General features: G+C 42.4%; 1 protein-coding gene across 1 annotated transcript in view; it reads right to left on the reverse strand.

Annotated features, from left to right (window-relative positions):
- The window catches only part of LOC118400476 (ras guanyl-releasing protein 3-like), a 41398-nt gene that overhangs the window by 25178 nt on the left and 1805 nt on the right, over positions 1-14415 (reverse strand). Inside the window, exons 2-3 of the mRNA XM_035797391.2 lie at positions 1967-2150; positions 574-676 (exon numbers count right to left, since the gene is read on the reverse strand). Of these exons, the coding sequence (XP_035653284.1) occupies positions 574-676; positions 1967-2036 (173 nt within the window). The 5' untranslated portion in view covers positions 2037-2150. The remainder of the gene's footprint in view (positions 1-573; positions 677-1966; positions 2151-14415) is intronic.

Here is a 14415-nt window from a genome sequence, read left to right on the forward strand (position 1 = left end):
TGCTCTCAAATGCACTTGCACTTAACACGTCTAATTCTTCCAGTAGCTTTGATAGGACAATCTGCCTTAACCCAGAGCTGTGCGATCAACCAATCATAATTGGTTGCTAGAAATGTTTATTTTTTATTTTTTTATTTTACCTTTATTTAACCAGGCAAGTCAGTTAAGAACACATTCTTATTTTCAATGACGGCCTGGGAACAGTGGGTTAACTGCCTGTTCAGGGGCAGAACGACAGATTTGTACCTTGTCAGCTCGGGGGTTTGAACTCGCAACCTTCCAGTTACTAGTCCAACGCTCTAACCACTAGGCTACGCTGCCGCTCCAAATGACACAAACAGTTGACTGAAAAACTATCCCTCAAAATAAACAAGATATTTTGTATACTCAGGAAAAGTCACTCAGGGTTAGTCAGTGTCCACCCAGAAAATACATTTGGCACAGTCAGGGAACACAGCATTCCATAGCGCCCATATTACAGTATATACTCTGCCATTTCTAAACACTACCAAAGGCTTTAAATGGCATATGACAACTGTTCTTTGTTGGTCTGATGACAATCTACATGGATATTTCACGAGCAGCTTCCCGGCCAGCTCTGTGGACGTGACATACCAGCGATGCATCAGCAGCAGGGTGCGAGGGAGCGGGTTGGACTGCAACTCCCCATTGTCATCTGTGGAGAGGGATCACACCATACAAAAGGAAAAGGATCAATGAGAACACATCTACACTGAGTGTACAAAACATTCTAAACCCGGTCTCTTTCCATGACATAGACTGACCAGGGGAATGCAGGGGAACGCTAGAATCCCTTATTGATGTCACCTGTGTAGCTGAAGTGAAGGAGACAGATTAAAGATGGATTTTTAAGCCTTGAGACATTTGGGACATGGATTGTTTACGTGTGCGATTCAGAGGGTGAATGGGCAAGGCAAAAGATTTAAGTGCCTTTGAACGTGGTATGGTAGTAGATGCCAGGCTCACCGGTTTGAGTGTATCAAGAGCTGCAACGCTGCTGGGTTTTACACGCTCAACAGTTTCCTGTGTGTATCAAGAATGGTCCACCACCCAAAGGACATCCAGCCAACTTGACACAACTGTGGGAAGCATTGGAGTCAACATGGGACAGCATCCCTGTTGAACGCTTTCGCCACCTTGTAGAGTCCATGCCCAGTCTAATTGTGGCTGTTCTGATGGCAAAAGGGAGTGCAACTCAATATTAGAAAGACATTCCTAATGTTTTGTACACTCAGTGTATACGGTATGGATCACATCACACGCCACTGAGTTAGCTTCCCCATTGTGTTTCTGTGCCATACCAGGCAACTGCACCGCCCGCAAGCGCAGGGCTCTCCAGAGGGTGGTGCGGTTACCTGCTCTCCAGCACACCTACAGCACCTGATGTCACAGGAAGGCCAAAATGAGAATCAAGGACAACAAACACCCGAGCCACTGCCTGTTCACCCCGCTATCATCCAGAAGGCGAGGTCAGTACAGGTGCATCAAAGCTGGGAACGAGAGACTGAAAAACAGCTTCTATCTCAAGGCCATCAGACTGTTAAATAACCATTACTAGGCGGCTTCCACACGGTTACGTAACCCTGCACCTTAGAGGCTGCTGCCATATATACATATATATAGACTTGAAGTCGCTAGCCACTTTAATAATGGAACACTAGTAACTTTAATGTTTATATCTTTTTCTTTACTAATTTAATATGTATATACTGTATTCTATTCTACTGTGTTTTTGTCGATGCCACTCCGACATTGATCGTCCCAATATTTATATATTTCTTAATTACATTATGTTACTTAGAGGTCGTGTGTATTGTTGTGAATTGATAGATATTACTGCACTGTTGGAGATAGCAACACAAGCATTCTGCTACACCCACAATAACATCTGCTAAACGTGTGTATGTGACAAATAAAATGTCATATGATTTGATTGGTCACTCACTAAAAGCCTGGATGCAGGCATCCAGTAGCATGTTGAGGGGGGCTGCCTTCCCCAGCGTCGATGTTCCCATGGTCCCACAGGACGACTCCTCACAGCAGAGATGGGTTCACGCCCCCCGAGCGGGAGAACACATGGTACACCTCCACACCTGGAGGTCAGGGGTCAAAGCCTGCTCAGGAGCTCTCTGTGAGAAGAGGAGACACGCCAGGCTAAACAAACATTGCTTACATCCCTTCATAGGATTATTGCAAACACATGCAGACATGGGTGTGGATGTCGTTTATTCACCAGCACACGATCATAATTGCTGTTCTAATTGTGAACATATACACAGTCAATTCACCAGATGTTTTTCCATGTACGTTACATATGACCACTACATGGATGCTATACTAGGTTTTTCAATAGACAACAGTGGCTAGTGAAAAAAGCCGGTTCAGTGGATTCCTCCAGCATCATGCTCCTGTCCTCCACATCTGCAGGAGCTGGGCAGTCTTCTGAGAACTCCCATGGCAGCCATCAATGTTTAATGACTTTCTGATGTGCTCAGTGCGTGATACCACCAAAACAGCTCATGATTCCATACAAATTGCATAATACTCTTCAGGCCCAGTGAGCCGGACAAGACTGCAATGGCCTGGTTGGGGACTGGGTTTATGTAATCTGGATACTGTGGTTTCTCTCTGTCTGAAGAATATCAGTGATTGTCAGTTCATATCGTATCGCCACTGATGCCAACACAAAGTTAAGAAAAGTACAGACAATGTCATTTTAGAATGTTATTCTATTTTTTTAAGATTCTCAGATGAGATTTTACAACACAACAATAAAGGTTGATATAGCAGAGCGAGTTGTCTGTAGTGATGACATTAGAGGTGGCGTCATCGAAAGATTTGGTTGGTGGTTTTGGAAACCGTAGCTGATTTGGATTGGTTGCGGTAGTGGTGACGTGGGTAAGATCCCTGAGGAGGACAAGCCAGTAAAAAAAACATATTACAACCTATATTGTGATAATTGCGTTGTTCGTTCTATAACTCATCACCACCGTGAAGTACAAAAAGGCCGGGACAAAAAAAAAAAAAAAAAAATATATATATATATATATATATGCATATATATGCATAGTTTAATACTCTGAAAACCAACTTATAGATACCAAAAACTATTTATGTTGCTAAATATCATGTGGATATCCATGGTACTGATTTCTGTCTGTGTGTGTGTGTGTGCGTGCGTGCGTGCGTGTGTGCGCGTGCGTGTGTGCTTGTGTGCGTGTGTGCTTGTGTGCGTGTGTGCTTGTGTGCGTGTGTGCTTGTGTGCGTGTGTGCTTGTGTGCGTGCCACATGCTTTTTCTGGAAATGAAATCAAGCCCTTGTCCCTTGACTGTAAGATGATTAGTGAGCTCTCTCTAGCTGCAGACAGAGCTGATAAGATCTTAAAAGATGGACATAGAATGTATGTGTTACCGTACTGACTACTATGTGTCCTTCAACTCCGATTCATCGTCGTTAATGTTAAGATGGATGATGTCCATGGCCTTGACTGAAGGCGACCTTTCTTAATTAAGGCTCGGCGACAAACATACGTAAATCAAGACCTAGTCTCGGATTGCCTTGGTGCGAACATTAATCAACTCTGCCATGGAGATTCATGTCAAGCTACCTACTTCAATCCCATCTCAAGCCTCCTGCCTACCACAGTTTCAGGTGCATTTGAAATGTAACAAACTGATGTACACTAGTTCCGTGATTAAGTCGCTCTGGATGAGAGCGTCTGCTAAATGACTAAAATGTGAAATGTAAATGTTCTACAACATACAGTATATATTGCATTTGAATAGTATATATATATATATATATATATATATATATATATATATATATATATATATATATATATTGAGAAATACATATTATGTCAATAGTCTATGCAAAGGGAAGAGCAAATGCGTGAGGAAGATTTGATCAACATTCAACTCAGTGGAAATATGTGACTCTGTTACGTTATTACCTAGCCAATAGCCTATCACTGCACTGAAACAAAACAGCAGATGCTTAGAGCCGAACTGGACATCATGACAGATATGCCCAAGCTTGTTAATCTCAAGCAATTACAGTTGATTAATAAGCATAAAGGCACTAACAGCAGCCCTCCTAACAGATAAGAGGTTGATCATGTACCACTGTTTTCCATCATGATCTGTGACATGATCTCCACTTCATGGACTTTGAAGCAATTACAAGAGCCATAACAATTGGTCTAAAACCCTACAAACTTCTACCCCTTATTCTGGGTATTTCACCTCCAACTCCCTGTGCAGTCAGTCACACAGTCTGCCTTTGTGTAGCTCCGCACAGAGCCAGAGTGGAGACAAAAGCCAAATGCCAAGCAGCCTTGGAGGGTCACACTTCAATCAGCTGAGAGGAGCACTGATAAACCAACAACCAAAGGTCTCCAACTCGGCTACTGCTTTGACTCCAGGTTCACCATACATTTTGTGCTCAAAGCATACAGTGAGCTATTTGGTCAATACAGTTGTGAACACAGAGTTGTACAGTAACGTCCTGAATGACATAATTAGTCTATGCTGTAAATGTTGTTCTGACCCCATAGTGCAGAGGGACAGACAGAACCAACATAAGCATCAGCTGTCAACTGGAAACGGCATGTTTCTCCACAAGCATGTCCAGTCAAAATGGTTCCACCTGGAACCAACATGGTTTCTTCAAAGGGTTCTCCTATAGGGACTGCCAAATAACCCTTTTGTGGTTCGAGTGTCCGCCCTGAAAGGTTGGGATGAGTCTGTCCTTGGCTCTCAGCAATAAGGAGTTAGATTGGGGGGAAGGCCCTGCAATAGACTAGTTTCCTGTCCAGGGGGTGTACTTGTACATCAAGCTGCCTCATACTACAGAAACAGGATGTTAACTGTTCTAGCGCACACAAGCCAAGGCTCGTTCAAGGCTACTTACTTACTTAATGGCAACACGAATGTTAGCAACACCTCCATTCGGTAAATCCATTAGGACCTCGCATTTATACTTCCACAAATACAGCAGGGAGCGTGTAGGTAATATTATTGCACCGACTACTGTATCTTACGGTGCCGTAGTTACATGACACCGAATGACTGTTGAGTTTGTTGCCCAGGGGTAAACATACCTTATGTGTCTTCTATATATATACCCATGACACTGTTGATCTTTGAATCCTTAAGACCACCCTGTGGGTGCTTGGAAAACATTCTGCATGTCGAAGAGCCTTTAGCTCTGAACTCTGAATGAAACAGAATGAAATGTGAGCAGAATGTTGTGGCAGAGCAGCAAGCTGTCTCGGGGATGTGCTAAAAGACATCTACTAAAAAAATGACCACAAGAGTACCTTCTACAATTTCTCCTCAACCAAAAAAAACCTTACGCAACCTCTCTAAATCAAACGTCTTCTCCAACCAGAGAGAGACATCATGGTTAGCCACATCAGGGCAGTGGTGGACAGAAGCGTGCAGCACACGGCTCCTCGCGTGAAGAGTCTGCTGCCTTGAGCCTGAGGGGGACCTGGATCAGAAAATTGATTAATTGTCCATTCCGTGCCTCCGTGGAGGCAGGCAACTCCAGCCCTACTCTCCACAAGGACACTCCAAAGCTTGACCCCTTCTATCCCCCTTTAGTCACCCCCCTTGTCCAGAGCTGATAGGAGCGGACGGATGGAAGCAATATGACGGAAACTACTTAGGTATGGGCACCTTAGTACTATAGCAGTACTTAGTACTATTAGGTACTACAGCATATGAAAATGGAAGTGAATGTGGGCAGACGGGAGGTACAGTAAGTGAAAACACTTCTCTGTTGAAAAGAAGCCCTGCTCGACTCAGTATCACTACTTCATAATGCCATCCACAACACAAGTGAACCATAGAGAAATGAGAGGGAAGGAAGCTTGTTCTGAAAATGTCAATTGGAGGTGAACAGAATTCATTCCTGCATTAAAGAGGCGCAGGAGCCGAAACGGAGCATCCATCGTGAAGGAAAGGGTCATGTGTTATTTATAATCTTGCATTTTCATGTTTGACTCATTTCCTATACGCCTCATAAATATTTGATTGATTGTTCGGATATGGATGTACAAGTACGTGTGTATGCTCCGGCTCCAAGGGCGGAACCAGAAAGCCTGTAGCGCTACAGTTAGATGACATGTTAGCTACAGTTAGCTACAGTTAGATGACATGTTAGCTACAGTTAGATGACATGTTAGCTACAGTTAGCTACAGTTAGATGACATGTTAGCTACAGTTAGCTACAGTTAGATGACATGTTAGCTACAGTTAGCTACAGTTAGATGACATGTTAGCTACAGTTAGCTACAGTTAGATGACATGTTAGCTACAGTTAGATGACATGTTAGCTACAGTTAGCTACAGTTAGATGACATGTTAGCTACAGTTAGCTACAGTTAGATGACATGTTAGCTACAGTTAGCTACAGTTAGATGACATGGATCCCTGTTAACTGTTCATTTTGATTGTTTATTTAACTTTTGTATATTATCTACCTCACTTGCTTTGGCAATGTTAACACATGTTTCCCATGCCAATAAAGCCCCTTGAATTGAATTGAATTGATCCCATACGATTGGCCTTGGGTGCAAAGGCTATATATTTCTTGCCACTCGTGTTCATATTCCAAGAAAGTGTGTAATGTGTCCTTCTGTTTGTCACAGATTGACAGCAGGTAATCTGTCTGTTTTCCAGGAAGCTTTACCCTTGAGACCCCTCTCTATACAGCTTTAAAACACTTAAATGGTCACTATAGGCAACCCCACAGCTAGACACACTGCTATATGAATGTGGGCGCATTTGGGGTAAACATTGGAGTACTAAGGAAATTTCAAATTTCAACACAAAGGGTGTCCTCATATAGCAGCTTTGAGGGCACTATATAAATATGGAACAGTTTTATATTATTTGTTATTATCAGGAGGATAGGATGAATCCGGTAAAGTAACCTCAACGCACGCACGCACGCACGCACACACACACACACACACACACACACACACACACACACACACACACACACACACACACACACACACACACCTCTACAATCCCACCTGTTCTGACAACTACCCCCATCACCATTGCCTGACCACCACACTATTGATACCAACACCTCTACACAACCCAATCATGTATCTGAGGTGCCTGAGGTTACTGGCTGAGGTAACAACAGCAACTGATGACAACACAGTAACAAGCCCATGTGTACACGTTAAAACACACTAGGGACGGGATTCCATGCTGAACAGTTACACCCTCTAGATCATCATTATCACTAGATCCTAACAATGCAGTCAAACGTCAAACAGCAAAAATGTAAAGAAAAACAGCAGAAAAGAAAGGCAAGAAATAAATCCAACGAATCCAATTAACAACCCAAATAGCACTGTAGCACTATCAAAATGCAATCTATACATATGTACACCAGGGGAATATACACAAGATAAACCATTATCAAAGTGACTGCAAAAGCGATTGTGCATGTAATGCTTTTATTATGAAGGTGCATTTTTACGGTGAAAGTTATCTTCCCCAAACTTCAAACTCACGTGTTGCGTACGTATGAAAGTTAGGCTCTAGACTTGTTGTAAAATCAAATCAAATCAGATGTTATTGGTCACATACACGTGTTTAGCAGATGCTATTGCGGGGTATAACGAAATGCTTGTCCTTCTAGTTCTGACAGTGCAGCAATATCTAACAAGTAATATCTAACAATTTCACAACAAATACCTAATACACACAAATCTAAGTAAAGGAATGGAATTAAGAATATATAAGTATATGGATGAGCAATGTCAGAGCGGCATAGGCTCAGATACAGTAGATAGTATAGAAAACAGTATATACTGTACATATGAGATGAGTAATGCAAGATATGTAAACATTATTAAAGTGACATTATTAAAGTGACTAGTTTTTCATTTATTAAAGTGGCCAATGATTTCAAGTCTGTATGTAGGCAGCATCCTCTCTATGTTAGTGATGGCTGTTAAACAGTCTCATGGCCTTGAGATAGAAGTTGTTTTTCAGTCTCTCGGTCCCAGCACCTATACCGACCTCGCCTTCTGGATGGTAGTAGGGTGAACAGGCAGTGATGGGTGGTTGTTGTCCTTGATGATCTTTTTGGGCTTCCTTTGACATCGGGTTCTGTAGGTGTCCTGGAGGGCAGGTCGTTTTTCCCTGGTAATGCGTTGTGCAGACCGCACCACCCTCTGGAGAGCCCTGCGGTTGTGGGCGGTGCAGTTGCCGTACCAAGTGGTGATACAGCCCGACAGGATGCTCTCAACTGTGCATCTGTAAAAGTTTGGATGACAAGCCACAGTTTAGGTGACAGGTCACATTTCTTCAACCTCCTGAGGCGCTGCCGCGTCTTCTTCACCACACTGTCTGTGTGGGTGGACCATTTCAGTTTGTCAGTGATGTGTACGCCGAGGAACTTAAAACTTTCCACCTTCTCCACTGCTGTCCCGGTTATGTGGATAGGGGGGTGCTCCCACTGTTTTCTGAAGTCCACAATCATCTCCTTGGTTTTGTTGATGTTGAGTGAGAGGTGGTTTTCCTGACACCACACTCCGAGAGCCCTCACCTCCTCCCTGTAGGCTGCCTCGTCGTTGTTGGTGATCAAGCCTACTACTATTGTGTCGTCTGCAAACTTGATGATCGAGTTGGAGGCATGCATGGCCACACAGTCATGGGTGAACAGGGAGTACAGGAGGAGGCTGAGAGCGCACCCTTGTGTGGCCCGACAAGGGCTGAGCTGTAGTCAATGAACAGGATTCATAGTTATTTCTCTTGTCCAGGTGGGATAGAGCAGTGTGCAGTGCAAGGGAGATTGCGTCGTTCGTGGATCTGTTGGGGCGGTATGCAAATTGAGGTGGGTGTAAGGTGTTGGGTAAGGTGGAGATGATATGGCCCTTAAATAGCATCTCAAATCACTTCATGATGACTGAAGTGAGTGCTACGGGGTGATAGTCATTTAGTTCAATTATCTTCGCTTTCTTTTTACAGGAACAACGGTGGTTAAGAGACACATTTCAACATCATGTGTAACCTCGTGAAATGTGGGCACAATCAGAATGTGGACAAGATCAGGAAACAGAAAGCATGTTATAACCAGGTATAAACAGGGCTTAAAGGGGAAATCTATGTTTGCTACATCCATTATTGGACTTTTAAGTTCATCATATATACTCATGGATTCCTGAAGAATCTACAGTTGAAGTCGGAAGTTTACATACACCTTAACCAAATACATTTAAACTGAGTTTCACAATTCCTGACATTTAATCCTAGTAGAAATTCATTGTATTAGGTCAGTTAGGATCACCACTTTATTTTAAGAATGTGAAATGTCAGAATAATAGTAGAGAGAATGATTTATTTCAGCTTTTATTTCTTTCATCACATTCCCAGTGGGTCAGAAGTTTACATACACTCAATTAGTATTTGGTAGCATTGCCTTTACATTGTTTAACTTGGATCAAATGTTTCGGGTAGCCTTCCACAAGCTTCCCACAATAAGTAGGGTGTATTTTGGCCCATTCCTCCTGATAGAGCTGGTGTAACTGAGTCAGGTTTGTAGGCCTCCTTGCTCACACACTCTTTTTCACTTCTGCCCACACATTTTCTTTAGAATTCAGTTCAGGGCTTTGTGATGGCCACTCCAATATCCTATCCTTTGTTAAGCCATTTTGCCACAACTTTGGAAGTATGCTTGGGGTCATTGTTCATTTGGGTGGAAGACCCAGGAGTTCAGAGGACCAACCAAGCTGGTAATTTTCCATGGTACTTTTTAACTTCCTGACTGATGTCTTGAGATGTTACAGCTTCAATATATCCACATCATTTTCATTCCTCATGTTGCCATCTATTTTGTGACTACCCACCCACCAGTCCCTCCTGAAAATAAAGGTCAAAACACCCCCACAACATGATGCTGCCACCCCAGTGACACATTTAACCAGACAACAGGGCTTCACATGGTTGGGATGGTGTTCAGAATTGGACAAGATCCAGAAAGCATGTTATAACCAAGTCTCCCACTTTTTCCTCCCAAACATAATGATGGTCAGTGAAGGGCCAAACATTTCTATTTTTGTTTCATCAGACCAGAGGACATTTCTCAGAATAATAAAAGTATTTATTTAGCTTTTTGTCCTCATTCCCAGTGGGTCAGAAGTTTACTTGTCCTCATGTTGCGAATCGAAATCGGGCTTTTTATGGCGGTTTTGGAGCAGTGGCTTCTTCCTTGCTGAGTGGCCTTTCAGGTTATGTCGATATAGGATGATACTGTGGATATAGATACTTTTGTACCTGTTTCCTCTGGCATCTTCACAAGGTCCTTTGCTGTTGTTCTGGGATTGATTTGCACTTTTCACACCAAAGTATGTTCATCTCTTGGAGACAGAACACGTCTCCTGCCTGAGCGGTATGAAAGCTGCGTGGTGGTGTTTATACTTGCATACTAATGTTTGAAAAGATAAAGTTGGTACCTACAGGCATTTGGAAATTTCCCCCAAGGATGAACAAGACTTGTGGACGTCTACAATTATTTTTCTGAGGTCTTGGCTGATTTCTTTTGATTTTCCCATGATGTCAAGCAAAGGGTCACTGAGTTTGAAGGTAGGCCTTGAAATATATCCACAGGTACACCTCCAATTGACTCAAATGATGTCAATTAGCCTATCTGAAGCTTCTAAAGCCTTGACACACTTTTCTGGAATTTTCCAAGCTCTTTAAATTCACAGTCAACTTAGTGTATGTAAACTTCTGACCCACTGGAATTGTGATACAGTGAATGATAAGTGAAATAATCTGTCTGTAAACAATTTTTGGAAAAAGTAGATGTCCTAACCAACTTGCTGAAACTGTAGTTTGTTAACAAGACATTTGTGGAGTGTTTGAAAAACGAGCTTTAATGACTCCAACCTAAGTGTATGGAAACCTCCGACTTCAACTGTATGAATGCCCATACGCTTAGTTCAATTGTCTAACCCCATCAGAACCCAATAAAAAAAAATGATGTATTTGTAAACAAACACTGTAGCACCTCAAAACATAATTAAAACTGTAATTTTACATCTACCTCAAAAACATAATTAAAACTGTAATTTTACATCTATCGCACTGTCTATGAATTTGAGTGTAGTTCAAATTCTCGCCAGCCCAGCATTTCTCTCAGCCACAATCCCCTCAGTGATGTGTTGACGTATCTTGCCAAAGACTTTCAATGTTTTTAATATTATTACCTGCATTTAAGTCAAAACTGTAAGGTCATAATTGAAATTCAATACTTGACTGAGGGACCTTACAGATGTCACATGTATGGGCAACAGAGGAAGGTGTAGTCATGAAAAAAATAATGTCAAAGCCCCTATTATTCCACAGAGTGAGTCCCTATCACTTAATATGCGATTTGTTAAGGCAAAGGGGGTGAATGCTTATGCAACGACTATATTTATATAGCTATTACATTTGTATTAATTGGTAAAAATGTGTAGAATTTTCTCTTTAATTTGACCTTATGAAGTATTTTGTGTAGATCAATTATTAAAAATGACAATAAAATCAATTTCAATCCCACTGTGAGTTTTAATTTTAATTTTAAGTGAGTGTAGACTTTCTATAGGCAGTATAAATGTGTACTAAAGTAGTCAAAAGTGTAGTATTTGGTCCCATATTCCAAGCACACAATGACTACGTCACGCTTGCGACTCCACAAACTTGCTGGATGCATTTGCAAGACATTCTAACCTCTCAACCATAACAGGGGGGTTATAATTTGAGGGGGTATGATCCTTGTGCCTCTTACTTTCTCACTCCTCCATGAATCCATGATTCATTCTAGATGATCCGTCATCATGGTAGAATGCATCCAAATTCACGCAGAAGTATTCAGAAACATATTATACTCTTATTTCGGGTAAAAGTGACTCCAACATGACATAATATATTATTTACCATTCATTTCCAATGTGCGCAATATAATCTGAAACACAACGAAAACAAACTGCAAATGCATCCAACAAGTTTGTAATTTCTAAACGATAAAACAGATATGTAGGAAAATACCCTCAAATATTTCATTTCAAATCCAAAATGTTGGAGTACAGAGCCAAATCAAAAGTTTTAAATTCACTGTCCAAACAAATACGTAGGGGAGTGTATTTATCAAATCAGTGGCTGAGTGGCGGCTTGTTTATTGTTTGATCAGCACATTGTCTCTTTAAGTGATATGCTAACTTAACAACCCCATGAGTAGATTAGTGTGTGTGTGTGTGTGTGTGTGTGTGTGTGCGTGCGTGCGTGCGTGCGTGCGTGCGTGTGTGTGTGTGTGTGTGTGTGTGTGTGTGTGTGTGTGTGCGTGAGTGTGTGTGTGTGTGTGTGTGTACATCCCTGTCTGCCCAAGTATGTGTGTGCGTGAGCTAGCATGGTGGGCTGTTTGCTAAGAATCCTCTCCAGGTTTTGTCATGCAGTTCACTTAATCTATTTTGTAGCACGTTATGATTAATGTATGCAAGTCTTCATTCTGGACTAGGTTCTCTTGTCAAGATACGTCAATATTTCAAGCTCGCTCAATTTCAGAGCGTTTGGCAACAAACAGACAATGTCATCAACAAAAAAATTATGTGTTTCCAACGATGAGGAGTTTTCTTACGAATCCAGTGGGGTTGTCCCAGGGAGATGAGGTGGACAACTTACAGTAGAATGTGTTGCATTGTGGGAAAGCTGGTTATTTCACACGAGCTGTGGTGAGCAGCTACCTGTAAACAAATGTACTTAAACATGGTCCACCGGTGTCTGTGGTGGGGGACTACGTGTTTTTTGCTTTAACACCAATGTCATAGATGGTGGTGAGGATATTTCTCTCTGTCTCCTCCGATCAAATGGTGGCAGAACTGGCGCGTGCACAAGAACACTCCTCAGACCCCCTAGAAAAGGGATTCTCAACGAGCAGGGTCCAGAACCTAGAGGGCCTCAATTAATTTTCCAAGGGGTATTCATGAACAATGACATCATTTTTTGGGTGGAAGAGTACTGTCTGACTGGACAATTACACAGAAAACTATAAATATATAGGTCAGAGGCCAGTCAAACTAGACATCGGCAAGTATTGATAGACAGAGCACACACACACACACACACACACACACACACACACACACACACACACACACACACACACACACACACACACACACACACACACACACACACACACACACACACACACACACACACACACACACACACACACACACACACACATCTCACACACACACACACTCTATAAATAGCCCCAGGGTTTACTGGAAACAAAAGCCCCGGCCCACGGCTGCTCTGCAAATAACAATCTGTGTAGCCTTGCTGGAAACAGAAGGAGGGAGAGGCAAAGAGAGAGGAGTGTGTGAGTGTGAGAGAGAGAGAGAGAGGGAGAGAGAGAGAGAGAAAAGAGGTGTGTGAACATTTGTGAACCTTTCCCCTCAGATTTGTCCTATTATTTTATTTATTTTTATGTTAAATCAAGTACCAGACTTAACTTTTAAGACCACATTTTATCATCATAATAAAATCTGTCTGTGGTATTTTGCAGAGGGGGCACGCTGACTGGACCATGCAAAGACTACTTCTAACCCCCCCATTCTCCTCAGTAAGTGGTTCCTTCTGATGTGCCACGGAGCAAAGATATGCTACGTCAGTGGAGGAGGAGAGAGACAGTGTTGATGGGTGCATGACGCCGTTGTGTGTGTGTGAGAGACAGAGAGAGGGAGAGAGAAAGAGAGAGAGGAAGAGGAAGAGAGGGAGATAAAGAGAAAGGTGGAGAAGAGACAGTAAAAGACACAGAGGAAGAGAGCACTCTCCCATGGTAGTGATTTATCTCTCCCTCTCAGTTGTCTGCTGGTCATAATTAATCAGCTGGCAGGTGCAGGTGGAGCAGATAGGGGTGCCGATCGAAGAGAGAGAGGAAAGAGAGAACGGAGAGAGGGATCGAGAGACAGAGAGGAGAGAGAAAGAGGGAAGGAAGAGAGGAGTACCTGGCTATCTCAGGCTGGTATCTGACTGGGACCTGACAGGCAATATAGGTGTGGGGAGGACTGTCAAGTGCCTGAGGCACTCTCTGTCTAGTCACAAGCTCCAGATGTACTTTGACATTACGTTTTCAAAAGGGGAATGATCTTTTATGTTGCCTATCTAACAGCTTAGCGAGAGAGACAGAAAAGTTAGGTAAAGAAAGGAATAATAAAACAAGCATGTGACTAGAATATAGTGTCCTCCGTTCTCTCAGGATCTATAGCTACTGTTGCTACTGCCGAACACTGACGCATAGAAAGTCTGCAGTGGTAACGCTATTACTATGCATTATGATCATAGTATTACTATATTTTTACCCAAT

The sequence above is a fragment of the Oncorhynchus keta genome, chromosome 2 (assembly GCF_023373465.1).
Source record: "Oncorhynchus keta strain PuntledgeMale-10-30-2019 chromosome 2, Oket_V2, whole genome shotgun sequence".
Lineage (NCBI taxonomy): Eukaryota > Metazoa > Chordata > Actinopteri > Salmoniformes > Salmonidae > Oncorhynchus > Oncorhynchus keta.